The sequence below is a fragment of the Eublepharis macularius genome, chromosome 3, assembly GCF_028583425.1.
Source record: "Eublepharis macularius isolate TG4126 chromosome 3, MPM_Emac_v1.0, whole genome shotgun sequence".
NCBI lineage: Eukaryota > Metazoa > Chordata > Lepidosauria > Squamata > Eublepharidae > Eublepharis > Eublepharis macularius.
The window spans coordinates 188,803,688-188,829,780 of record NC_072792.1 but is presented as its reverse complement, the minus strand read 5'-3'; the positions used below and the strand labels follow the sequence as shown (position 1 = coordinate 188,829,780).

Here is a 26,093-nt window from a genome sequence, read left to right as displayed (position 1 = left end):
CACGTACAGCCCTTTCCAATTCCACGGAAGAAAGGGGGGGGGGACGACACGAGGCCTCGTGCCGCCCCACTCCTGCCACCAGCTCTCGTCCCTCTCTGACTCATTTGGGGGCAGAGCGAACTCCTGGCAGCCTGGCAGCATGCTCCTCTGTGGACTCCATGAGGCTTTGCAGCCACGGCCAGTTCCCCGACGGAGGCTGCCCTTGGAGCGGCTTTTTCTGCCTGGCAGCCTCCGGCACGGGGTGGCGGGTCAGGAAGTCTTGCTCTAGCCCAAGGGAGCCTCTCTCAGCCGCAGTGCTCTGAGAAACTGGAGCCTCAGGACTCTCCACCACATTAGAACTGGTGGTGGCTTGAGAAAGTCGGAGCTGCTCCGTCCTGGCACAAGGGGAAAGGAGGGCCCGGGGGCAGGGGAGGTCATGGCAGTTCCTCCCCTCCCCAGGCTCCTGGAAGTGGGCTAAACTGGGGGTGCCGTGCGGCCTTTGGGGGACCGGGTGGCCCTTCTGGGCCGCTCTCTTACCTGTGGCCAAGTCCTCCAGAGGCACTTTGGTGCACAGATAGAGCTGGAAGGAGGGTGACACGTGCACCTCCTCGTTGCTCTCGGGGAGGACGACTTTAGCTCTCTGGAACGGCTCCTTCTGCATCAGCTGCTGGAGTGCCGGGCCCCAGGGGATGTTCCTCTCAAAGTCCGCCAGCAGCACAGGGTAGCCTGCAAGGGGCAGGAGGAGGCACAGGCGGCCTGGTATCTGCCCTGCCCCGCCCCGCCTCCCCTCCCCGTCGGTTCCCGGCGGGTCACTCTGGGCCCTGCTCTGGCCAGCCACTTGTCGTGCGGCTCACCCAAGCAGGCGGCGCTCAGGAGGCTCTGCTCCAGGTCAGGGTCCATCAGCGACAACATTTCCAAGCTGTCCTCGGGCAGGTCGTCACAGCTCCCTTGCTCCGCCATATCCGGCACCAGTTCCGAGACGAGCAAGGCCTGCGATTCTGCTGCAAGAAGACAGGGCTGTTCATCAGCTGGCAAAGGAGCAGCACCACCCCAGCCGCGCCCCGGAGGCCCCTGCGCCTACCCTCATCCAGCGCTGCAGCCATGAGCAGCCACACGGTGGCCTGCTTATCCGGGTCCACCAGCAGAGGCCACCGGTGGGCCTGCCGGTGGGCCTCAGAGTACAGCAGCAAGGCAGCCAGGCGGCTCTTGGGGTCCTTGGGCTTGTGGGTCCGATCCCAGATGCGCTGCTCCCGAGGGGAGCTGAGCAAGGAGACCAGGCTGAAGGGCTGCTGCGTGGGCAGCAAGGGCGGGCCACAGGAGGCCGAGCCAGGGCAGGGCAGCTCCTTCTGCAGCAGGTGGCCGACGTCGTCCGGCCCCAGGGAGACCCGAGTCCCGGCACACACGGCCTGCCACTTCCTGAGCAGCTCTTCTCGCCGGGCGTGGGGGAAGGGCCCCAAGTAGGTGAGTGTCGCCGCACAGAGCAAGGCATCGCCGTACAGCGTGCTGTGCTGCTTCTCCAGATCCTGCGGGGGGGGGGGGGGGAGAGAGAGAGCGACGCACGGTCAGAGCACCAGGCCCTCGGAGGGAAAGAGGGGGGGGGGGTCTGCCGGGTCGTCGTTACCTGAGTGACCACTGTCCAGTCGGCCATGTGCTCTGCCACAGAACTCTCCACAGTGGTGGCCTCCTCTTTGGCTTGCAAGGACCGGGTCAGCTGGTGCAGCAGCTTCTCTTGGCGCTGCTGGGTCTCCTTTAGCTCCTTGATGCGGGCCCAGGTGGCATTCCTCAGGTACTCCGTGCGCACGCGGCTGTGGCCCAGGTGCACTTTCTCCGAGTTGATCTGCGCATCACAGCGCTCCAGCCTCTCCATGGATGGCTGCCAGCTACGCAGTGCCCGGTGGTACCAGTAGATGGCGGAGATCCACTGCCAGAGGGCTGCCGCGGCCTGGCTGGCAGTCCTGATGGAGGCCAGGTGGAAGGTCTCTTTGGAAACTACTTGGCCCAGCGCCTGGAAGAGCTCAGCTGAGAGCGCGTCCTTGGGGTAGAAGACCAGCTCCTGGGGGAGAAAGGAGAAGGCAGAGGCACTGTCAGCCAGCGGGGCCCCCCCACCCCCGCCCCCACCCCCGGGTCCTCTTCAGGAGCAGCTCTTGCGAGGATCCTTCCTCAGAGCCCCCAGGGGAGGGGAGGGGACCGGGGGTGAGCTTTAGTTTCTCATTTCTCTTTGTCACTGTTTTGCCCAAAGGAGCACCAGATTCCAGTACACGCCTCTGCACTGGAATTGCAAAATGATCCCAGTCATCATTGTAATTAACATAACTAATCCTCAGCCTGGCCAAATCTGTGGATTCTTAATTACAGAGATTACGGCCGTGGACAGGCAAGACGGATCTTTCTACAAATCTGAGAAAAGCCCCAGGTTTCCATAAAAATCTGAAACCTAAAAAAATTATATACATATTGAAGGGGTTAAAACGTCTCAAAACGATAAAAGGAGTGTTGTAGCTTTAAGAAAATGATGCCCTCGGTGGTCATTGCTAGGCAACCACAACAGTATGGCCAGCCTACAAGCCTTGGTTTCTGTCAGTAAAAGGCAGGGAGGGTGGCAGGTGGGAGCAGAGCCCTCTTCAGGGCCAGTTGGGCTTTGAAGGGAGGATTAGTCGGGGCCAGCCCTGGCAGCACCCACTGGGCAACAGGCTACCACCTGACTTACATGACTCCCCCAGGCCCGACTGCTTGCTACCGTTCAACAGCATCCACCCCACGAAAGCCAGTATAGGGCAGTCGTTAGGATTTCAGAAAGGGCTCTTGAGACCCAGGTTCAAATCCTCACTCTGCCATGGAAGCTCACTGAGTGACCTTGGGCCAGTCACACATTTTCAGCCTAATCTTACCTACCCACAGAAGGGCAACCCTGTTTTCACTGTCAGTCTTCTGTGCAGTCCCATATGGGAGTTTGGCAAGCCATCACCAGAAGGAGGGTTGACTCTTCACTGAAACAACGCTGGCCAAACTGCTTCTTTTGATGAGCATCCAGGGCATAGTGCTACACGGTAGTATCAGCGGATGCCCGATTGCAACCTGCATATCTCATGTAATGGAGGACCTGAAGAAGTGCTGTCGATGTCGCTTGAGACCCAGCGGTATGCGCATGGGTCTCCAATGGACAAGGCACAGAATGTACATGACATAAATGGATGATTTATATCCCTCAACTCACAATAGGGTGAAACTGCCCTTTTCCCTTTCTTAGGTTCCGCACATCAAGTGAACAGATGGGCCCCTGCTCTATCTGCGCTGTATTATCTAAACAGAACGAAGGGGCCTTCTGACATCCAGTGCAGGAATTGCTCTTCTGTCCCCCGAAGTAAATGATGGGAAGGGCACCAGTAGTACCATCTCTTGTATCGTGGGAAATCTGAAAGGCCTTTAGGAAGACACTCCAGGCGTGGCCTGAGGCGTATCTTCTCCTGATATGCTTCAAGGAATGGCTGGCCTGTCCTCAGAGCTGCTAGCTCCCTCACGGTTTAGCTGGCGTAATCACCACTAAGACGTTACCTTGTCAGACAACACCCTGAAGGGACATTTGGCTGAGGTTCAAAAGGCTTCTCCATCCACTTAGTTAGTACCAACTGTAGTGACTACTGTGGTGCTATTTATAACAACAACAACAACAACAACAACATTTGATTTATATACCGCCCTTCAGGACAACTTCATGCCCACTCAGAGCGGTTTACAAAGTATGTCATTATTATCCCAACAACAACAAGCCCCCTGTGAGGTGGGTGGGGCTGAGAGCGCTCCTAGAAGCCGTGACTAGCCCAAGGTCACCCAGCTGGCTTCAAGTGGAGGTGTGGGGAATCAAACCCGGCTCTCCAGATTAGAGACCCGTGCTCTTAGCCACTGCACCAGACTGGCTCCCAAGTGATTGGTGGGCATGTTACTGAGCTGCAGTCGTCCCGTATGCCCACGCTGTGGCCACTGTAGTCGCTGCCATCTGGTCCATCAGCATCTGGTTTTAATGCTGTTCTGAGAAATGTCACTACAACTGTCGTACATTTTGTGAATACACTGGGGGTTGTTGCCAAACCAAAGGGCAAGACTTGAGATTAGTAGATCTTATCTCCTAACTGAAAACCCAAGAATTTCCTGTAATCTTCATGAATTGAGAAATGAAATACGTGTTCTAAGATCAAGTGCCGCAAACCCAGAACCGGGGTTAACAACGGCAGAACCAGGGGGAATTGCCATCCTGAACTCGTGCACCCTGGTAGACATACTTACATCCGGAGCCTAATATGGGTCTTCTTCTCCATCTCCTTAAACACTAGGGAAAATATTCTCGAATATAATCCTAGTCCAGATTTTGATGATGGTACTCTTTGTACCGCTCCTTTTCCGATTAGTGTTAGCATCTCCAACACTAGCTGTGGAGACGATCGTGTTGCCTTACTAGGAAAAACTCAGAGGTGGGAAACTCTCAAACTCAGTTTTATAACCATTGGCAACTATTTCCAAGGCCTAAACATCAGTAGAGATAGACTCCCGTTTGCAATTGTGTTCCGTGAGTCTGTTTCCGCACCACTGTGGCCTCTTGGCCTGGACAGAATTGTTTCTGACTCTGCAGTGCATCTCTGGCATCGGAAGCTGGGTTCCCGTGCCGCTACTCAAGTCAGTGTGTAAGCCTCTGATTTTGCCCCTGGTTAGTCACGTGGTAGACCAGCTTTGAGGGCCGTGGTGGTAATGCTGGTATCGATATTGCCTTCCTCTATAATGCTGCTGCTGCCGCCGCCTGCTAAGTGGCCTCAAGCTGAGTCGCTGGGGAGAACGCAATATAATCTGGCTGCCTGGCGATCCTTCTGGGTCTGCGAAAGGCAGTCACTGGTTTTAGTAGAAAGCAAGGGGGGGGGGTTCCTCCATCCTGCCCCAGGATTCTATAGGTGAGGCAGCAGACAGCAGCCATGCGTGCCTCGGGAGAGCGATCGCGGATGTCAGTGCGCTTGTGAAGCAGGGGTTAGCGCTCATTGTAAGCAGCCATTCTGACCCCTAGGAGTACCTGGCATGCGGGGCGATACACTGTGTCACAGCTGGCGAAGCATCACAGCTTCCTGCCCAGCGCACCCATCATCTTTTGCCCTCTTGGTCCTTGCTCCTGCCTTGTGGGTGTTTCTTCGGTACCTCGTGAGAAAGGCGGAGGACGTGTAGGAGGGAAGGATAAAGGTTCTCCTTTGTCTTTTACAGTCCCTCAATTTTCAAGTAGATAGCTGGGTGCCAAGTAGATAGCTGGGTGGCACAACCGCGTTCTGACCGTATGGTGACTTGCCTGCCTGGTGCGAAGGTAGCGGACATTACGCGTGTTATAGATAGGCTGGTAGATAGTGCTGGGGAAGAGTCAGCAGTCGTGGTCCATGTTGGAACCAACGATGTTGGGAAATGCAGTCGTGAGGTCTTGGAAAAAAAATTTAGGCTGTTAGGCAGGAGACTCAAGGCCAGGACCTCCAAGGTAGCCTTCTCAGAAGTGCTACCTGTTCCACGCGCAGGGCCAGAGAGACAAACGCAGATCAGGAGTCTCAATGCGTGGATGAGACGATGGTGTAGGGAGGAAGGGTTCAAGTTTGTTAGGCACTGGGATTCTTTTTGGGACAAGCGGGAGCTGTACAAGAGAGACGGTCTCCACTTGTCCCGAGAAGGAACCCGGCTGCTGGCACTTAAAATCAAAAAGGTGGCAGAGCAGTTTTTAAACTAAATGCTAGGGGAAAGCCGACAAGAGATAAAGTGTCTCTGGTTCAGGATGGTTCATCTCAGAGAGATGAAGGGCTAGGTATAACACTTCTACAGGGAGATAGAGTTGTCAACTGAGATGGAGACAAACAGTGCAGATGACCTAACTACGTCTCGAGGCAAAGTGTGCCGGGGAAGTTACAGGTGTTTATATACAAATGCTAGAAGTGTCCGAGGTAAAATTGGGGAGCTGGAATGTTTAGTGTTGGGCGAATCCATAGACATTGTGGGCATAACAGAAACTTGGTGGGATGAGGAAAATCCGTGGGACACGGTGATTCCTGGATATAAATTATATCGGAAGGATAGGGAGGGAAGGGTTGGTGGTGGGGTGGCTCTATATGTCAGAGAAGGTATACATTCCAGTAAGATTGAGAAGGTAACTGAATTAGATTCGCTTCTGGAAATGCTATGGGTTGAAATTATGGGCCCAAAGGGAAACTTAACTGTGGGAGTTTGTTATCGCCCTCCAGATCAGAAAATAGAGGAGGATTATAAAATGATGACAGGATTAAAGATGGCTGCTAAACAAAAAAACTGTGTTGTAATGGGTGATTTTAACTACCCACACATTGACTGGGCCAATGGGTGTTCGAATCGGGGGAGAGAAAGTGAGTTTCTAGACTGTCTCAATGACTGTGCTATGGAACAGATGGTTACAGAACCTACTAGGGGAGAGGTGATCCTGGATTTGGTCCTCAGTAATGCTGAAGACCTGGTGAGAGATGTAAATGTGATTGCACCACTTGGGAACAGTGACCATAATGTTATTGAGTACAACATATGTATAAATAGGAAATTGCCAAATAAGACCAACACAGCCATGTTTAACTTCAAAAGGGGTAACTTTTCTGAGATGAGGGGGTACGTGAAGAAGAAACTGAAAGGGAAAGTAAAAAAGGTCAAAACACTTGGGGAATCTTGGAGACTATTTAAAACTACAATCCTGGAAGCTCAAATTAAATATATACCGCTGGTTAGGAAAGGCACAAATAGGTTTAGGAAAAGGCCAGCATGGTTAACAAGCAATGTAATAGAAGCTGTAAAAGGTAAAAAGGATTCTTTTAGGCAGTGGAAAACTAGTCGGAGTGAGGTTGATAAAAAGGAGCATAAGCTGTGGCAAAAAAAGTGCAAGTCTGTGATCAGACAGGCAAAAAGGGAATATGAGGAGCATATTGCAAAGAACATAAAGAAAAACAATAAACAATTCTTTAAATATATTAGAAGTAGGAAACCAGCTAGGGAGGCAGTGGGGCCCTTGGATGACCAAGGCGTAAAAGGATTACTAAAGGGTGATAGGGAAATGGCCGAGAAGCTGAATGCGTTCTTTGCTTCTGTCTTCACTGTGGAAGATAAGAAGTGCATGCCCACTCCGGAAGCACTGACTTTGGGAGGGGTTTTGAAAGACCTGAGTCACATTGAGGTGACGAGAGAGGAGGTTATGCGACTGCTAGATAATTTAAAAACTGATAAATCACCGGGCCCAGATGGCATACATCCAAGAGTTCTGAAAGAACTCAAGTGTGAACTTGTAGATCTCCTCACAAAAATATGTAATCTGTCATTAAACTCTGCATCTGTTCCTGAGGACTGGAAGGTAGCTAATGTTGTCCCCATCTTTAAAAAAGGTTCCAGGGGAGATCCGGGAAATTACAGGCCAGTCAGCCTGACGTCAATACCGGGTAAGTTGGTGGAAACTATTATCAAAAATAAAATTAGTGGGCACATTGATGACCAAAAGCTGATGAGGAAAACTCAGCATGGGTTCTGTAAGGGAAGATCTTGTCTCACCAATCTGTTAGAGTTCTTTGAGGGAGTGAACAAACAAGTGGACAAGGGAGACCCGATAGATATTGTTTATCTTGACTTCCAGAAAGCTTTTGACAAAGTTCCTCATCAAAGGCTCCTAAGTAAGCTCAGTAGCTATGGGATAAAGGGCCAAGTCCTCTTGTGGATCGAAAACTGGCTAATTAATAGGAAACAGAGAGTGAGTATAAACGGGCACTTCTCACAGTGGAGGGTGGTGAGCAGTGGGGTGCCACAAGGGTCGGTATTGGGTCCAATGCTTTTTAACTTGTTTATTAATGATTTGGAATTGGGATTAAGCAGTGAAGTGGCTAAATTTGCAGATGACACGAAATTGTTCAGGGTGGTGAAAGCCAGAGAGCATTGTGAGGCACTCCAAAGGGATCTGTCGAGGCTAGAAGAGTGGGCATCCATGTGGCAAATGAGGTTCAATGTAGCCAAGTGCAAAGTAATGCACATTGGAACCAAAAATCCAAAATATAAATACAAGTTGATGGGGTCTGAACTGGCGGAGACTGACCAAGAGAGAGATCTTGGAGTCATGATAGATAACTCACTAAAAACGTCAGCACAGTGTGCGACTGCCATTAAAAAAGCTAATGCTATGCTAGGGGTTATTAGGAAAGGGATTGAAAACAAATCAGCCGGTATCATAATGCCTCTGTATAAATCGATGGTGAGGCCTCATTTGGAGTACTGTGTACAGTTCTGGTCGCCACACCTTAAAAAAGATATCCTAGCACTGGAAAAAGTACAGAGAAGGGCAACTAAAATGATTAAAGGGTTGGAACACTTTCCCTATGAGGAAAGATTGAGGCGCTTGGGGCTCTTTAGCCTGGAGAAAAGACGACTGAGGGGAGACATGATAGAGGTTTACAAGATAATGCACGGGTTAGAGAAGGTAGAGAAAGATGTGTTTTTCTCCCTTTCTCACAATACAAGAACTCGTGGGCACTCTATGAAATTATTGAGCAGTCGGGTTAGAACAGATAGAAGAAAATACTACTTTACACAAAGGGTGATAAACACATGGAATTCGTTGCCACAGGAGGTGGTGGCAGCTACAAGCATTGCCAGCTTCAAGAGGGGACTGGACAAATATATGGAGCAGAGGTCCATTAGTGGCTATTAGCCACAGGAGATAGATGGTATTCTCTTTGTGGGGAGGTGGTGCTCTGTTGTCTTGGTGCTGGAAGGAAGGCAGTGGGAGGGCTTCTGGTGTCCTGGCCTCACTGACAGTCCTTTAGATGGCACTGGATTTCTAGCCACTGTGTGTGACAGAATGTTGGACTGGATGGGCCACTGGCCTGATCCAACATGGCTTTGCTTATGTTCTTATGTTCTTATGCTTAATTTTCTGGAGAGGTGAGTGGGGCTGGAGCTGGTTTCTCGGGTAAGGTGGTCATTACGTCCAGAAGCCTTTCAGTCTCGGGGAAGGCGACATTGGCCGGGTTACAAGATATGCTGGTATTTAAGGATTTGCCATCCTCCGGGGTTTTTTTTTTGGTTCCACATACAGGTGGAAATCATCTGTGTGGGGGAGAGATTCCCTGTCCCCAACAGCTATGCCGGCAAAGGATCGGAAGGGATACTTTGGGCTCCTTTTCCTTGCTGATTTGGGTATCAAATGAGGTCAAGGATGTGCCAGAACCCAATACTCAAACACAGATCGGATTGGCTCCATGTGATACACATCTCCTCCAATCAGTGCCTGGCGCTGGAAGCCTCTCTCATGGGTACCGGGAAGGACCTCTGTATGGCAGTACTTCAGATAAGCAGTTACATCTGGATGCACCAGATATAAATGGGGGCGCCTTTCTCTTCAGGCAAATAAAAACAATTTTGAGTGAGGCAAGGGCGTTTGACGGTTTCAATCCCCTCTACCGCTTGTATTTCGAGATCAGCAACTAGCCTCTGTCCAGGGCTCTTCCTCCTTCTCAAAGTGTTTTGACTTCGATCTCACCTTTTACCTAAGAGGCTCTGAGGCGCTGTGCACAGCCTCTCTCAATTCCAAGGATCTCAACTGATCGACTGTCGGATCCGCGGGATGGAATCGAGGAATGAACCCTGCCAGATAGCTCCCATGGGTCTCTTAATAAGGGCCTGTTGGGGCCAATGGGAAACTGTCGGATCTGAAACCCCACCGCAGCGGTCAGCATCGAGCTTGGTTTTGAGGCAAGCTCCGTATGTTCACGTGCTCTGTGAGTGCAGAGGTCTCTGCTGTTGGGCTGGTCATTGTTGACCATGCCCACTCCCACAGTACAGCCTGGAGTCTGGTAGCTTGTTTGGCTCTGCCTTGGAGGAATTCACAACGTGGTTTTCCCCAGGCAAACGAGGCAGAATGAGTGTCTGCCTGGACTTGTTATTTTATTGTATTTATAGAAGGGCTTTGTCAGCCATGAGCAAGTCAGGGACTTTTCTCTCTCTCTCTCCTTCCATCTTTTTGCAGAAAGGAAACAGCAATGACGGAGTCCTCAGATACAGGAGATAGATCCGGAGGAGTTAGCCGTGTTAGTCTGTAGTAGCAAAATCAGAAAGAGTCCAGTAAAGAACGTGATTCTCGAAAGCTTGTGCTACAATAAAATTGGTTAGTCTTAAAGGTGCTACTGGACTCTTTTTGAAAATACAGGAGAGGCTCCTACCGACGAGCCTCGCCATTTTTTTATTTTTATTTTTTGCACGCTGGGTGCATTTACAGGAGGGCTTCCTCAGGAGTGGGCCGAGTTCTCTCTGCAGAAGGGAGAACAGGAATGACGGGAGAAGCTCCTGCTGACGATCCCCATCACTTTTGTTGCACACCGAGTCCATTTTTTCATTTAAATAATAGGGCTTTACCAGCCATGAGCAAGTTACTTTGCTCTCTTTCTCTGTCTCTTCAAAGAAGGGGACTTGTGAAAAGAGGAGAAGCTCTTGCTGACGATCCTAACTGGTCAGTGGAACATCTTCTCCACATTGTGACACTGAGAGATCTCTGTCTTTTGGTGCTACACCGCTGAAGATGCCAGCCACAGCTGCTGGCGAAACGTCAGGAACTATAATGCCAAGACCACGGCAATACAGCCCGGAGAACCCACAACAACCATCACTTGAGCCGGTTACTTGAACCCAGCTTCCGCCAGGATCTAATTCAGGTCGTGAACAGAGCTTGGGCTGCAGTACTGCCGCTTACCACTCTGCAAGAATGCCTTGCGTAATCGGAAATGCCAGTGGTCTGGCTGATCATGAGGGCAGGACCTTAAAGACCAAATCTGAAGAAGTCTGAGTAGAGCAGGTCACCTCAGTGCCCAGAGGTCTCAACATCCAGACTAACTGCTCGGTGTACAAGCAGAGATCCTCACTTGGGGATGCAGCACAATCCTCCGTAAGAAATTCTGGTGGAGAAGATTCTGAGGCAAGATCTGAGCCAGCATCAGAATTGTCATCAGAGTGCACAGCGCGGCTCAGTATCGGTTCCGGGGCGGTGTTATCTTCTGGAACCACGGCCAGAACCAATACAGGTTTAGTTTTACTTCTTGGTTCTGAGTGAACCAAAACATAAGGGTCCTCATCACAGAAAAAGTAACGAGGGGGCGGGTACATGCCCGATGAACCTTCAAACCCAGAAGCACAGTAATGGTACAGGGAACCATCCGGAGAATGGCACTGATGGCGTCTACAGTGAGGGGCCAGTTCCAAGTGATGGGCATTTTCAGATGGATTGAAGAACCCTTCTGCCTTTCCACAGGCTGTATTGACGAGGGTGGCAATGGAGAAACGGCTGCAGATGGTTCTATGGCTTCAGGGATCTCACCCTCTGGAAGGGATGGAACCAGAGCAGAATGTCCTCTGGGCGTTGGAGCTGGAATTCTCAGAATTCTGGGTAGACCTGATGCAACCAAAGCGGTTGGAGCTGAAGACAAGGATTTTTTCCTCTTTTGTGACTTCGAAGCTGACTAGTTATCAGCATGCTTTGACTTGAGCTTAGCCTTTTTTGTAGGTGGCCCTGACTGGCACCGAGGTGGAACCGACGAAGGCACGACTGGTGATGGGTGCTGAACATGCTGGGGGAGCTGAGGAGGCTCGTTCTGGGCGCTGCAGTCCATTATCTGTGGCACTGTGATCGGAGCTGGTAGAGCCTTTCAGGGCCGACTCCCAAAGGGCTGCCTCTAAGTCATGATGCCCTTTCATGGCGTACTTTGGATGGAAATGGTTTGCAGACCACACACTGCAGGTGTCACGGCCCTTGCGCAGACAAAGAAGGCATTTGTTGTGCCTATCTGATTGAGCCTTCTTCGTTCCACCACGGAAACACTTCTAGAAGAGGGCCTTCGACACCATGGAATCGAAGGTCCCGTCTGACATTTATCATGATGGGACTGAGGAAGAGAGAGAAGGCACGTCCTTCTTCAGTGGCAGCAAAAGAAGCTGAGGGAGGGAGCTGCTTGCCCCACCTTTTATAGTTGCTTGGGGAGGGGGGAGCGTACACAAAGGGTAGGTAAGCGGCTTGCAGCTTTAAGAGCTTTGGAATGTCTGCAGCTGGCCTGTGCGTGCACACTTTCAGACTGTACGGAAGACATGACAATGAACCAACAAGTTAAAACTAATCCGAAAGGGTTTCTGCTCAACATTTGGAAGAATTTCCTGATAATAATAATAACTGTGCTTATATACCACTCTTCTAGACAGATTAGTGTTTCACCCAGAGCGGTGAACAAGCTAGTGTTATTATTCTCCCCACAGGTTCCAGCTGGGGCTGAGAGGAGGGGCTTGCCCAAGGCCCCCTACTGAGCTCGTGGCAGTGGTGGGATTTGAACGAGCAGAGTGCTGATTCGCAGCCGAACCACTTAACCACTGTGCTACAGCAGCTGCCCTTAATGGTTAGAGAGTTTTTGTTAGCATATCCCAAGGAGAGAAAATGGGGTTAAGCTGACACCCCCCCCCCTTCTCCTGGCATCCTACGCATCACCCCTGGGCTTTGATGAGCTCATAACTCTCACATATACCAATTCAAGGGTGGGGTGGGGGGAGCGGATCAGCCCATCAGGCCAACTGGGGTGTGTGTGTGTCTCTCTCTCTCTTATGCCAATGGGCCGACTGGAGCCCACCAGATGCAAAGACCCCACAGTCAACCCTCAGCGTTTCCATTCAATGAAGGATCTCCGGGGGCCAGGGCTGGGAAAGACTGTTTTCCTTCCAAGACCCTGGAAACATGACCGGGGGGGCGGGGGGCGGGGGGGGCCTTCCTTTGTCCCATGACTCTCCCCCGGAAGGCTCTCGTGGACCAGGGGAGGAGTTCGAATCTTACTTGATAGAAGTCCTCTCGACTGAGCATCTGCTTGGCCGCCTCCCAGCCGGGCTTCTCCCCAAACATCTTGCAGAGGATGTCCGTCACCCAGACCACTTGATCGGGGGGCTGGCGGTAGCTGCGCAGCTCCTCGACGTGCTGTGCCCGCAGCCCTGTCAGGGCAGCCCTGTAGTCTTTGCTCATCTGGGAAGAGAGGGCCGCCTTCGGTAGGAAGGGCTGACACTCCACCCGCGCGGGCCAAGCAAGAGCAGCTCCACCAGGCACGCCTGCGCCATCCACCGGGCCCACCCCCACCCCCCGACCCCCGTTGCCTCCCCAGCCTCCCCACTGCCCCGTACCTTCTTCATGGCCAGTTCCTTGGCCTTCTCCAGCACGTCTCGCTCCTTCGTAAGGGCATCGATCTGTGCCTCGTGCCGTTTGCATTCCTTCTCCTGCTGCTTCAGCACCTCCTGCTCTCGTTCCACTTCCTGTTGGCACTCTGCCATTTGCTGTAGTGCAGAAAGAAGGTCGGGCATCAGGGCTGGGCCTGCAACCAGCCTCCCTCCCCACGGCACCAGAACAAAGCCACGGGTGGCGTACTGGATAGAAACGGGCGGCTTCCCTGCAACTGTGTTTCTTGGGAGCGGTCGCCTGTGCAGCCGCGCTGACAGACTGTGGGCCGGCGTAGTGCAAGGATCCAGAACGTTCCATGCACAAAATACATCAGAAGGGAACCCTTCTCCCCTCACGACACCACTTTGGACGGCACATGCTCAAAGGATAGGAGTGGCTCCATTTTATTTATGTCATTTATAGTCCACCTTTCTCACTGAGACTCAAGGCGGATTACACAGTGTGGGATTAGTACAGTCAATAGCAAGGACTTTTCCATAAACAATGCTATAGGGTAGATAAACACAAGTTTACAAAGACATAGCAGTAGCAAGACTCCAATACAGAGTTTGGTGCAGTGGTTAAGAGCGGCAGGACTCTCATCTGGAGAGCCGGGTTTGATTCCCCACTCCTCCACTTGAAGCCAGCTGGGTGACCTTGGGCCAGTCACAGCTCTCTCAGAGCTCTCTCAGCCCCACCCACCTCACAGGGTGTTTGTTGTTGTAGGGATAATAATTGAAATACAGAATGGGCTCACTGGGTCCAGACAATAGAAGCACACTACCCAAAAAACCCAGTGAAAGGTAAATAAATCAAAGGTTAATAAACATGTCATATGAAATTTACTGAGTAATCAAAATGGAAAAAATCCACAAAGTGTTAATAAAGGAACAATATCAAGATACAATGAACAACATGATTATTCCAAACTTCAGGTTGAAGAAACGAGGGTGAACAAATTTAACATATGCACAATGGCAGAGTCAATAAACACATTATTTGCACAATGGCAGGGTCAGTACACACATTATATCCAAGTGGTGATAATAAATTCCAGGAGACACAATAAACAAACAAGTAAACAAATAAATGAATGGATGGCAGAGTTCCTCCACAGCCAAAGAATGGCTGGGTATCCTCCTCTGCTACGGGTTTCAGCCAGCAGATTTACCAGTACCCGTAAACATAATCAATTCTAGGTTTGAAATTAGACAGCATGAAGCACAGGTAGCTCATAGGATCACATGTTTTAAAAAAACAAATAGTACATAAGGCAAAATCATGGTGAAGTCTGTAGTCCCTAACTCATTCGTGAAGCATCTGAGAGCTAGGTAGAATCCCACGGGTAGAAATACTCATGGAGAAAGGAGTTCAAGGAGCGGGGAGGGCAGGTTCTTAAAAGTAAGACACTGAAGGCACAACTGCAAATAATTCCAATGAGAAGGGAAAATGGGAGGCACCCAAAGAAGCCAGGACGGCTCCATAAACAGCTTTCTAATGAGCTCAGAATTAAAAAGGACACATTTGGGCAATGGGAGGAAGGGCATAGGACCCAGGATGAAAACAAACAAACAGCCAGTGCTTGTAGGGAAAGTCTAAAGGCTAAAGCTCCGTATGAGCTTAGGCTAGCGAGAGATGCTAAACACCGCAAAAAAGTGCAAGATTCAGGCCCAGCAGCACCATAAAGACCAACTAGGCTTCCAGGGTGTTCACTTCTGAGAGTCATGGTGCCCTTTATCAGATACAAAGAGTGGAAAAAGGAAGAGGGGGGGTATTGTAAATTAAGGAGCTACGGGAGCCGAATCTTGCTCTTCTACTACAGACCAACATGGCTACACACTTGAAACAACAAAAAAGAGTTCTTTGGTTACGCTTGGAGCAAGGAAAAGAACAAGGAAGTGGTAGGCCTGCTGTGGGGGGAGTGGCATTTTAACAGGCGACAGAGAGAAGACAGAACGGTTGTACTTTGCCTCTGTCTTCAGGAGAACTGTGCTCAACCCGGCAAAAAGAGGACCTATGAGGAAGGAAGAAAACTGCAGCCTAGGATAGGCAGAGAGGGGTGCGCAACATCTTTAAATGAATTCAATTGCACTCTAGGGCCTTGCTGATGCGGTTGCAGAGCCTCTGTTTATCACCTCTGAGAATTCCTGGAGTACAGGTGAGGTGCCAGAAGACTGGGGGTGGGCAAATGTTGCCCCCGTTGTCAAGAGGGGGAAAAGGAGGCTCTAGGTAACTACTGCCCCGTCAGTTTGACATCCATACCTGGAAAGGTCTTGAAACAAATAATCAGTCAGTCCCTCCCTGAGCATTGAGAAAAGACAGCTGTGATTACTAAGAGCCAGCATGGGTTCCTCACGAACAAGAGTCACGTCAGAGTAATCTTATCTCCTTTTCTGAGAGAGTTGAGGCTTCAGTGGATCAGGGGAAGGCTGTGGACTTAGTTTATCTCGATTTCAGTAAGGCTTCTGATAAGGTTCCTGTCCAGACCGTGGGGCAACATCCAGTCTGGACGCAGCTCCCAAGAACACGCGAGGCCCAGGGACGAAGAAGCCTGGCGGCAGAGGAGGCCCCTCCCAAGATGGCAGAAGGTGACGGACAGTGCAACCAGGGTGGCCGGGGCGGTGCCTGAGCCACCAAGGCTGCCTGGGGCGTGGCCACTGAGATGTCAGTGTCATCCTGTGGGCTCTGACCCTGCCCAAAGTAGGGCAAGAAGAAGACCCACAGCTGTAGGCTCGCGCAGGGGCCAGAGCTGCAGCCTGGGGAATACTGGGCCAGGCGGAGCCAGTAGTGGCCCTGAGAAGAGCAGCTTGCTGGAGGGAGGAGCCAGGGAGATCAGAAGCTGGCCTCCGTTGGCCGAGGCACTGGGCGGCACCCTGAAGGCAGGACCTGGGACGGAGCTGGTCATGGAGGAAAGGGTTCAAAATGGGCTCCTTGACACCGGCTGGGGAGGAGACGTTGGCCCCAGTCTGAGGGCAAAACACTCCAGGACAGGAAAAGGTAGCCAGGTGAAGCAGCCAGGTTCCTCTCCAGCATCTGAGGACTGGGGGGAGGCCCTGGCTGGAGCGACTTTAAATAGCAGAGGCAGGCAGCCCTGGGCAAGGAGGGGCGCAATAGACCCACATGATATTCCTGTTAACAAGGTGGGAAAATGTAGTTTGGACCCTACTGCCTTAACATGGATCTGTAACAGGTTGACAGATCACACCCAAAGAGTGCTAGTTACCGGTTCCTCATCCTCTTGGACAAGAGTGACCAGTGGAGTGTCTCAGCGATTAGTCCTGGGACCTGTTTTGTTCAATATTTTTATAAATGATTTGGATGAAGGAATAAAAGGAATGCCCGTTAAATTTGTAGATGATACTAAATTGGGAGGGGTAGCAAATATGAAAGAAGACACAGTCAGGATACAGGATGATCTTGACAGGCTGGAAAACTGGGCTAAAACAAATAAAATGAATTTCAACAGAGATAAATGCAAAGTTCAAAGGCATAACTATAGGAGGGGGGAGATTTGTCTTGGCAGTAGTATGTGCGAAAAGGATCTAGGGGTCTTAGTAGACCATACACTGAGCATGAGTCAGCAGTGTGATGTGGTAGCTAAAAAGGCAAATGCAATTCCGGGCTGTATCCACAGAAGCATAGTGTCCAGATCACGAGAAGTGATGGTATCGCTCTACTCTGCTCTGGTTAGACCTCACCTAGAGTATTGTGTTCAGTTTGGGGCATCACAGTTTCAGAAGGATATAGACAAGCTAGAACATGTCCAGAGGAGGACAACGAAGATGGTGAGGGGTCTGGAGACCAAATCCTATGAGAAAAGGTTGAAGGAGCTCAGAATGTTTAGCCTGGACAGGAGACGACCGAGAGGTGATAGGATAACCATCTTTTTTTATATATATATATATAAATTTTATTTTAAAAAATATAACAGCAGAAAGTGCATAAAAACTTATAAAGCACGACATTTGAAATTAAACTAATAAAAAGATACAATCAGAATATACAAGAACACAACTAACAGCCCAATCCTAAGAGGGGCGGGGAAAGTGAATAGGAACCGAACTAAGGCTTGCGACGGCGTATCTGGGCTTTATGCCCGCGTATGTCGCCCTCCACCCGCGCTGAGACGCGGCGCTGGCCCGCCGGCGGGCCGGCACCAGCGCAAGCCTCAGGCGGCCGGGCGGAGGCGGAGGAGCGGCGTAGAGCCCTGCGCCGGCGTGGGGGGGGGGCGGGGAACAGGGCGGGGTCGGAGTTAGTCTGCTCCCTAAGTCCCTCCAGAAGCGGGAACGCCCACAGCGGCGCAAAAAAGCTACGCCACGGAAAAAGAAGGCATAGCCCATAGGCGCTCATGGAACGGCGAAAAACCGGCCCCCTCTCCAAGCGCTCAGCCCCGCCTCCATGGCCCGAAGGAGCATAGGATGCGAACTATCCTGGGGACCAATCAGCGTGCGCGCCCGGCGTGGACGAGCCCCCCTCTCCGCACCCAATCACCTGCGACCGCGCCCTACAAAACATCTGGCCAGCGCCGGCCAAAACCCTCAGGTAAGTGAGCACGTCGCCGGAGGCTCTGTCCGTGTGCTGCGTGGCGTTGCCCCTTTGAACACCGAACGGGGGTGAGGGCATTCACGGTGGCAGGCACAGAATGCACTCGGGGGACTTTGCGAAAAAGTGGAGGCACTTCCCATAAAAGGGAAGAAGTGCAAATGTCTGGCTAACCCCCTTTTTACCCCGACAGGAAGAACAACTCAACATCTAACTGGACTCATGCAAGCTAGTTGCTTCCAACTAAGCACAAACAAATTAACCCTTCCGTGAGAGAAGGGAGTGACACTTGGCGAATTTACAGCAGCCTCTCCCGTTTCCTTGCAGGTACTCTGACTCCGGTATTCCCACCTGGTGTTGACTGACGGAGCGCTGACAGGTGAGGGGGAGGTAGGGGAGGGGGATTAGTGCAAACCGCCCATTCACCTGACCCCACCCGCTCACTTGCCGCTTCGGGTGAGGCCCAGCAGGGGTGGGGGGCGACCATGGGCGCCCCTGGCCGCCTCAGAGGCAGGCGCCCCAAAAACCACATGTGACCAGGTGTTTGTTATGACCAGCTCATTCCTTCCCTTAAAGGTAAAGGCTTGCCAAGGCCGAGTGCATCCTCGCCAGACTGCCGTGCATCAGCTGGTCGCTGCTTCCCTCGACTATGTGCATCCTCCCGGATGGCGGAGTGTGGGGCTTGCCTCACCAGTGGAACGAGGCAAAGCCCACATGTGTCTTTTTCTCCCGCAGGCACGTCCAGGGCAGGGCTGCACCCCCGCGTCCCGCCCTCCCCAAACATCTCTGACGGAGGGTTGGCTGCAGCCCAGGAAGCACTTTCGCGCCGCGGCCTGCATCCCAGCCCCGCCCCGTCGAGCGGGAAGGAGGGCTGTGAAGAATTCCCCGGCACCCTTGCTAGTCTAAAAACAAGCCCACTTGTTCCAGTGCAATAAAACGAGTTGTAAAACAACTGCCTTCTGTGTCTGCGAGCCTGACTTCGTCCTCTGCCCCTCCCCCAACACTCCCGTCACATATCTCCACCTGCACATCGCCACAAATGTATCTGACAGACCCCGTTCTGCCTCCCCGCCCCCCCTCCCCTCACAGTAATGTCAGGTAGAGGGTTGAGGCAGGGCATGTCAGCGGGGAGGGGGGAGCCACCGAGGGCGATCAATCCCTGGTAGGGCGAGCAGCTGGCACCCGATAAGCCAGGGAGAGGGTGGCCGGGGGTGCTGCTGCAAGGGGGCGGGAGATGGCAGGGGAAACAGTCCACTCACTGGAACCCTAGCCCCATCAGTGAAGAAACTAGGGTAGCGGGAGACAGATGCCATATCCCAGGCAGGAGGTCTCGCACGCCTGGGGAGGGTCGCTCCCGTTGCAGCCGCAGCCACAGCAACAAAGTCCCATGAGCGGCCTCCTCCCAGAGTGGGTCCAGCCCCTCGGGTGTCTGCGGCAGCCCCATTGGTCATTCCAACACCCTCCACCCCGCGGTGTCCCGCCTCACATCCATCCTGCGGGGCAGTTGCGAGGCTCCTGCGCCAACATGCCATGGTTGTTGGGAGGGGTGGGGTGTGTCCGAGGCTGTGCGTGGCTCCGCCTTGGCCCGGCGCCGTCTCCTGCTTTCAGCATCTGTGGCCGCTTGCTTTGCCTTGCGGGGGGGTGGGACCCACTCCTAGGCTGACAGCCCCACCAATCCTGCAGGGGAGGCTGCTGGCCTCGCCCACAGGGGCAGTGGAGGAGTACGCCACCCGCACAAAGTGGCCGAAACGCAGGAGCCCGGGGTCCCCTGGCTGGCTACCACAGTGCTTCCCCCCCCCCCGCCCGGGCCATGCAGGCTGAGTGGCCACCCCAGACCCCGGGAGGGCCCACCCAATGGCAAGTTGCGCGAGCACCCCAGCTCAGGGCAGCATGCCAGGCAGGGCAGGTGCGTCAGGGCGATATGGAAGACATGCCAGAGCGGCCCCTGGCCAGTCCTTGTGCATCCTTCTCTTCCCCCCCCCCTTTCGGAAGCAGTCTCAGCAATTCGGCCCCAACTCCTCCCAGCTGCCACCCCAGTGCACCGCTGAATCCCGGTGACGGATGTGATGGGCCGCACCCAGCCGTACCCTACGGCCCTAATCACGGTACAGTACCTAGGGGTCTGCCACCAAATGGAAGTTGCCCGGGTAGCTCACCTACCCATGCCAATGCTGCTGGGAAGAGATGCCCCGGGGTTCTTCAGGCTTCTCCAGCAGGCAGCGAAGAAATTGGGAAGAGACGCCCCAGGGATCGCCAGGCCTCGGCGGGAGGCAGCAGGGGAATTGACAGACCCACAAGTTGCCACTGCTCTGCAAGTGGAGGAGGCCGACGACCCAGGAGAGGGTCCCTCCACCAGACCAGGGGCAGAACCACGGACTGAAGACCCAGCTGGACCCCCGGCAGACCGCCCATTCCATGATGCCCAAGGGGCATATGAGTCCTTGCAGCGCTTGCGAGAGACAGCCGCTCGTGAGGAGGAGCAGGTGCGGGATGAACGGAGGTCCCAACGGCTCCCTCGCATCGAGAAGCAAAGAGGGGTTTGGGTTCGCATAGCTCGTGCCCCGAATGGCCAGGGAGAGGTCCGCCAACTACTCGTGCCAGCAGCCTATCGGGCGGAAGTCCTCCGCGCAGCCCATGAGCACGCTTGGGCTGGGCACCTGGGGCACCACAAGACCCTGAGGAAGATCCTTGAGCATTTCTTCTGGCCCTCGGTGAATGCGGACGTGAAGGCACACTGCCGCTCATGCCCCACCTGCCAGAGGGTGGCAGCGAGACGCCCGCCAAAGGCCCCTCTTTCCCCGCTGCCAGTGATGGGGGTGCCCTTCCAGCGGATAGCGATGGACTTTATCGGCCCACTGCCGCGCACACCCCGGGGCTACCGTTTTGCCCTGGTGATCGTGGACTACACCACACATTTCCCAGAGGTCATTCCTTTGAAAACTATGCAGACCCCGGGGGTGGTCCGGGCATTGTCCAAGCTGTTCGCGATGGTGGGGCTGCCCAGCGAAATCTTGACGGACCGGGGAGGACCCTTCTGAGCAAAGGCCATGCGTCAGCTCTGTCAGAACTTGGGGATCCGGCAGGTGTTCACCTCTGCCTACCACCCTCAAACAGATGGATTGGCAGAGCGCCTGAATCAGACTGTTAAGGAGGCCCTGAAAAAAATGACGCATGACAAACCTCACCAGTGGGACCTGTATATCGACCCCCTGATGTTTGCCCTCCGAGAGACCCCCCAGGCCTCCACTGGCTTTAGCCCATTTGAACTGCTGTATGGGCGAAAGCCACGAGGAATGCTCTCCCGCCTGGTGGAGCAATGGGGTCCCCAAGCCAGCCCCCCAGCCCCCCCAGTCCAGGAGTATGTGAGCCAACTCCACGAGCGGGTGCAGCAGTTCCAAGCAGAAGCAGGCCGACGGCTGACCCACGCCCAGACACACCAGAAGGCCGCGTACGACCGGGGTACGCGACAGAGAACCTTCCAGCTGGGGGAGAGGGTCCTCGTCCACCGCACAGTTTTTCCCAGGGAGGAGGGGGACCCCTGGCGAGGCCCCTATGTGGTGACAAAGGTACTAGGACCCACCACCTATGAGGTCCAGTGTGGGCCTCGTCGACGCCAGAGGAAGACGCTCCACGTGAACCTGCTGAAGAGGTGGTACGAGCGGGACAGCGAGGAGTGCCAGCTGGCGGAGGACCCCCTGGAACTCCCGTCCAGTGAGCTGCCGTGGACCACAGAAGGCCCAGAATTCGAGGAGCCCAAGGTGGACCCCCAGCTCGACCCAACTCAGCGGGCCCAGCTACAGGCTCTATGGGCCCGGGTACCAGGCGTCTTCTCCCGCAGACCAGGTAGCACCAGCCTGATACAGCATGCCATCCCAACCGAGCCAGGGCAGGCGGCCCGGGCTACGTGGCGACCCATCCCTAGAAAGCGCTGGGAGGCAGTGGAAAAGGAGACGGACGAGATGCTCCAGCTGGGGGTGATTGAGCCCTCACGGAGTGCCTGGAGGAGTCCAATAGTCTTGGTGCCCAAGCCGGACGGGACCACCCGCTTCTGCGTCGACTACCGAGAGCTGAATAAGGTGGCCAAGTTCGATGCCTATCCCATGCCCCGAGCAGACGTGCTGGTGGATCACCTGGGGTCCGCTCGCTACCTGTCGGTTCTCGATTTAACCAAGGGATACTGGCAGGTGCCCGTGCGGCCTGAGGATCGGGAGAAAACAGCGTTCGCCACCCCCCGAGGTCTTTTTCAATTTAAGAAAATGCCTTTCGGTCTCCATGGTGCGGCAGCCACGTTCCAGCGACTAGTGGACCAGGTGCTGGGCGAGTGCCGGGCATACGCAATGGCCTACATTGACGACATCATTGTCTTTAGCCCGGACTGGCCCACCCACCTCCAGCACCTGGAGTCAGTCTTGAGAGCCCTTCAACAGGCCGGACTGCGGGCCAACCCAAAGAAAAGCCATCTGGGGTTCCAGGAGCTGCAGTACCTTGGCTTTGTGGTCGGGGGAGGACGGGTCCGACCACCGCCGGACAAGGTGGCCTCTATAGCCGATGCCCCACAGCCCCAGACCAAGAAGCAGGTCCGGCGTTTCTTGGGACTGCTGGGGTATTATGGGCGGTTCATCCCCCACTTTGCCTCCCGAGCGGCACCTCTGACGGACTGCTTAAGGAAGGGGATGCCCAACCAAGTCCGGTGGACCCCAGAACTAGAGGTGGCCTTCCGAGACCTGCGGTCAGCCCTCTCTAACGCCACCGCCCTGTGGAACCCGGGCTTTGACCGACCCTTCACGTTGGCCACAGACGCTTCAGACACCGGCTGAAGACTTGCTCAGATCCTGCAAACTGGAGGACGTGGCTTCTTTGATTGAGTCAAGCCACTTCGTTTTAGGTCTTCCTCTTTTCCTGCTGCCTTCCACTTTTCCTAGCATTATTGACTTTTCCAGAGAGTCTTGTCTTCTCATGATGTGACCAAAGTACGATAGCCTCAATTTTATCCTTTTAGCTTCTAGGGAGCATTCAGGCTTGATTTGATCTGGTACCCACTTATTTGTCTTTTTGGCTGTTCATGGCATCCACAAAACTCTCTTTCAGCACATTTCAAATGAATCCATTCTCTTCACTGTCCAGCTTTCACATTCATACATTAACCTTCATTAGTAGTCGTTTCAAGTCTCCACTATTTTCTGTTAGTAATGTGGCGTCATCTGCATATCTCAAATTGTTAGTGTTCCTTCCACCCAGTTTTCACGCCACCTTCTTCTAGATCTAATCCATCTTTCCTTATGATATACTCTGCATAGAGGTTAACAGGTAGGGAGATAATATGCATCCTTGTCTGACACCCTTGCCAATTGGAAACCATTCTGTTTCCCCATATTCTGTCCTGACAGTAGCCTCTTGTCCGGAGTACAGGTTGCGCATCAAAACAATCAGATGTTGTGGAACTTCTCCCACTTCTTTTAAGACTCTCCATAGCTTTTCATGATTCACACACGGTCAAAAGCTTTGCTGTAATCTGTAAAACACTGGCTGATTTTCTTCTGAAATTCCCTGGTATGTGCCATTAGCCATCGTAAATTTGCAATGTGATCTCTGGTGCCTCTTCCTTTCCTGAATCCAGCTTGAACATCTGGCATTTCTCGTTCCATACATGGTAAGAGTCTTTGCTGTAGAATTCTGAGCATCACTTTGCTTGAATGGGAAATTAATGCAATAGTCCGACAGTTGCTGCACTCCTTGGCGTCCCCTTTTTTGGGGATTGGAAGGTAGACTGAGCGTTTCCAGTCAATCTCTTCTGTGTAGTTCCTCAGTGTATTGTTTCCATCTTTCCTTTATTTTGTCCTGATCAGATACTGTATTTCCATGTTGATCTTTCAGCATCCCAAGCCGTGGCTTGAATCTCCCTTTGATTTCCCGGATCTTGTGGAACACATCTCTTGTTCTTCCTTTTTTGTTGTTCTTCTCTATTTCTTTGCACTGGTTATTATAATAGATTTCTTTGTCTGTGTGTGTAGATTGCTGAAAAGCTGCATTTAGAATTCTGACCCTATTTCTGTCACCTTTTGTTTTTGCTTCCTAACTGTCTTTAGCAATTTTAAGAGTTTCCTCAGACATCCATTTAGGCTTCTCCTTTCTTTTGGCTACAGGGATAGTCTTTGCACATCCTTCCTTGATAATATCTCTGGTTTCAGCCCATAATTCTTCTGGCTCACAATCAATTAAACTTAGTATTGCAGATCTGTTCCTTACCTGGACTTTGAATTCTCTGAATAGCCTTTAGATTGTATTTTGGTATTATGATTCTTTTAGTATTTCTCTTCAGCTTTATTCTAATTTTTGAGATTAGCAACTCATGATCTGTATGGCAGTCACCTCCTGGTCTTGTTTTAGCAGAGAGAATAGAACTTCTCCGTCTTCTGCTTCCAATTATGTAATCTGTTTGGTTCTTGTATTGATTACCTGGTGATTTCCACGTGTACAGTCGTCTTTTTGGTTGCCTGAAGCATGTGTTAGCAACAAACAAGTTGTTGGCTTCACAAAATTCTATGAGCCGCTCTCCTGCTTCATTTCATGATCCTAGTCCAAATTTTCCCACAATGTTTGATTCTGCTTTATCGCCTACTTTTGCTTTCCAGTCACCTATGATTATCAGCATGTCTTGTTTAGGGGTATGATCAATTTCTTCTTGGACACTCATGTAAAAGTTTTCGCTTTCTTCTTCCTCAGCAACCATTGTCGGAGTATAAACTTGAATGATGGTTATGTTAACAGGCTTTCCCTGATTGCTATTACTCGGCCAGACTTTGCGTTGTAGCTCTTGACTGCTTGTGCTATGTCTTGCCTCACTATTAGAGCAACACCGTTTCTTTTGAGTTCATTTCCACAGTAAAACATTGTGTGATTTTCTGTCTGAAAATGTCCCGAGTCAGTCCACATTAGTTCACTGACACCTAGGACCGCAATGTTTAAACGTTCCATTTCTTGTTTTACGATTTCTAGCTTACCTGTTCTCATACTTCTCACGTTCCGTGTTCCTACTATGAGTGCCACACAGCTTTGGATGTTTCTTTTGCATCTAGATAGTCACGCCTGCAACTGGACGTCCTTTCAGCTTTAATCCAGTCCCATCGTTAAGAATAGCGCTATTCATATTTGTCCTTTGGATTTCAAAATATGGCTTGGCAAACCGGAACTCTGTTTTGCTTTCAGTACAGGGAGATGATGATCTCAAAGGGATGCTTCACCAATGAGTTAGGGACCACAGACTTCAGCACTATGCACACTGCATTACGTGCTCCTACATGCACCTGCGCTTCAAGTATGATCCTACTGGGTAGTTTTATGTTGTCTAATGTCAGTCCTAGAACTGATTATGTTCTGTTTCAGCATTTCTTCAACTCTGTATTGGATTCCTGCTAATGTTACGTTTTTGTGAACTCGCATTTATTTACCCTGCGGCATTGTTTATGGAAAGGTCCTTGATATAGATTGCACTCATCTCACACTACGTAATCTGCCTTGAGTCTTGGTGAGAAAGGCAAACTACAAATGACAAATAAATAAAGCAAGCAAGCCAGCAAGCTTTGGAGGTGGCGTGCTTTCTCTTCCTCGATAGTGCCTTCTGCACCCACATTCTCTGTCCCCATCTACAAAGGCCTTCTTCTCAGGGCCAAGTCAAAGTTTCCCCCCTCTTTTCTGGCTGCCTCAGACAAACAACATGTTGATCATCTCCCCTCCTGTGGGCAGGCTGCATGCAAACCAGCTAAGCTACGGCACTTGAAAGGGTTGGCCAGGAGACTCTTTTTCATTTTCCATTCTGGAAGGTTAACTATTGTGCGGCTGCACTGCACCCTCCCCCTAACATTCCCTGCCACGCATATGCACCAAAAAAGAAGCAAGCCCTCCCTGCGACTCCTCCGTGGAGCAGGGCCACTTTCTTGCAACGATCTGCTGAGATTCGAACCAGATCAGGGCCTGACCATGGGATCCAATGGACAGAAGTGGGGGCAGCAGGAGCTCCTGGAGTGCAAGGACACCCTCCAGCCAACCCACGGCAACCGTGTCCAAAAACGCAAGCCATCACCTCCCCCCACCCCCGCCCCCGCCCCAACACACCTGGAGCCACCAAGGCAGCCGCCTGGGACCCCCCCCCCGGGCATTGGTCCAATTTGGGGCTACGGCTGTGCAGCCTCCCCTCCCCCTTCCTGCAGTTTCTTCAAAAGGAAGCAAGCAGAGGGATCCATCTCCCTTTCTGCCGCACACCCACCTCCTCGTCTAAGATCCAAGCTACAAGAGACGAATGACACTTGAACGGCAAGTGAACAGGCTCGCGTGT

At 52.3% G+C, this 26,093-nt stretch overlaps 1 protein-coding gene across 1 annotated transcript in view; it reads right to left on the bottom strand.

Moving 5' to 3' along the window:
• Positions 1–26,093, bottom strand: part of DNHD1 (dynein heavy chain domain 1) — an 86,534-nt gene that overhangs the window by 30,969 nt on the left and 29,472 nt on the right. Inside the window, exons 29-34 of the mRNA XM_054974593.1 lie at positions 13,176–13,335; positions 12,848–13,020; positions 1,601–2,032; positions 1,061–1,502; positions 834–980; positions 517–705 (exon numbers count right to left, since the gene is read on the bottom strand). Coding sequence (XP_054830568.1) covers positions 517–705; positions 834–980; positions 1,061–1,502; positions 1,601–2,032; positions 12,848–13,020; positions 13,176–13,335 — 1,543 coding nt within the window. The remainder of the gene's footprint in view (positions 1–516; positions 706–833; positions 981–1,060; positions 1,503–1,600; positions 2,033–12,847; positions 13,021–13,175; positions 13,336–26,093) is intronic.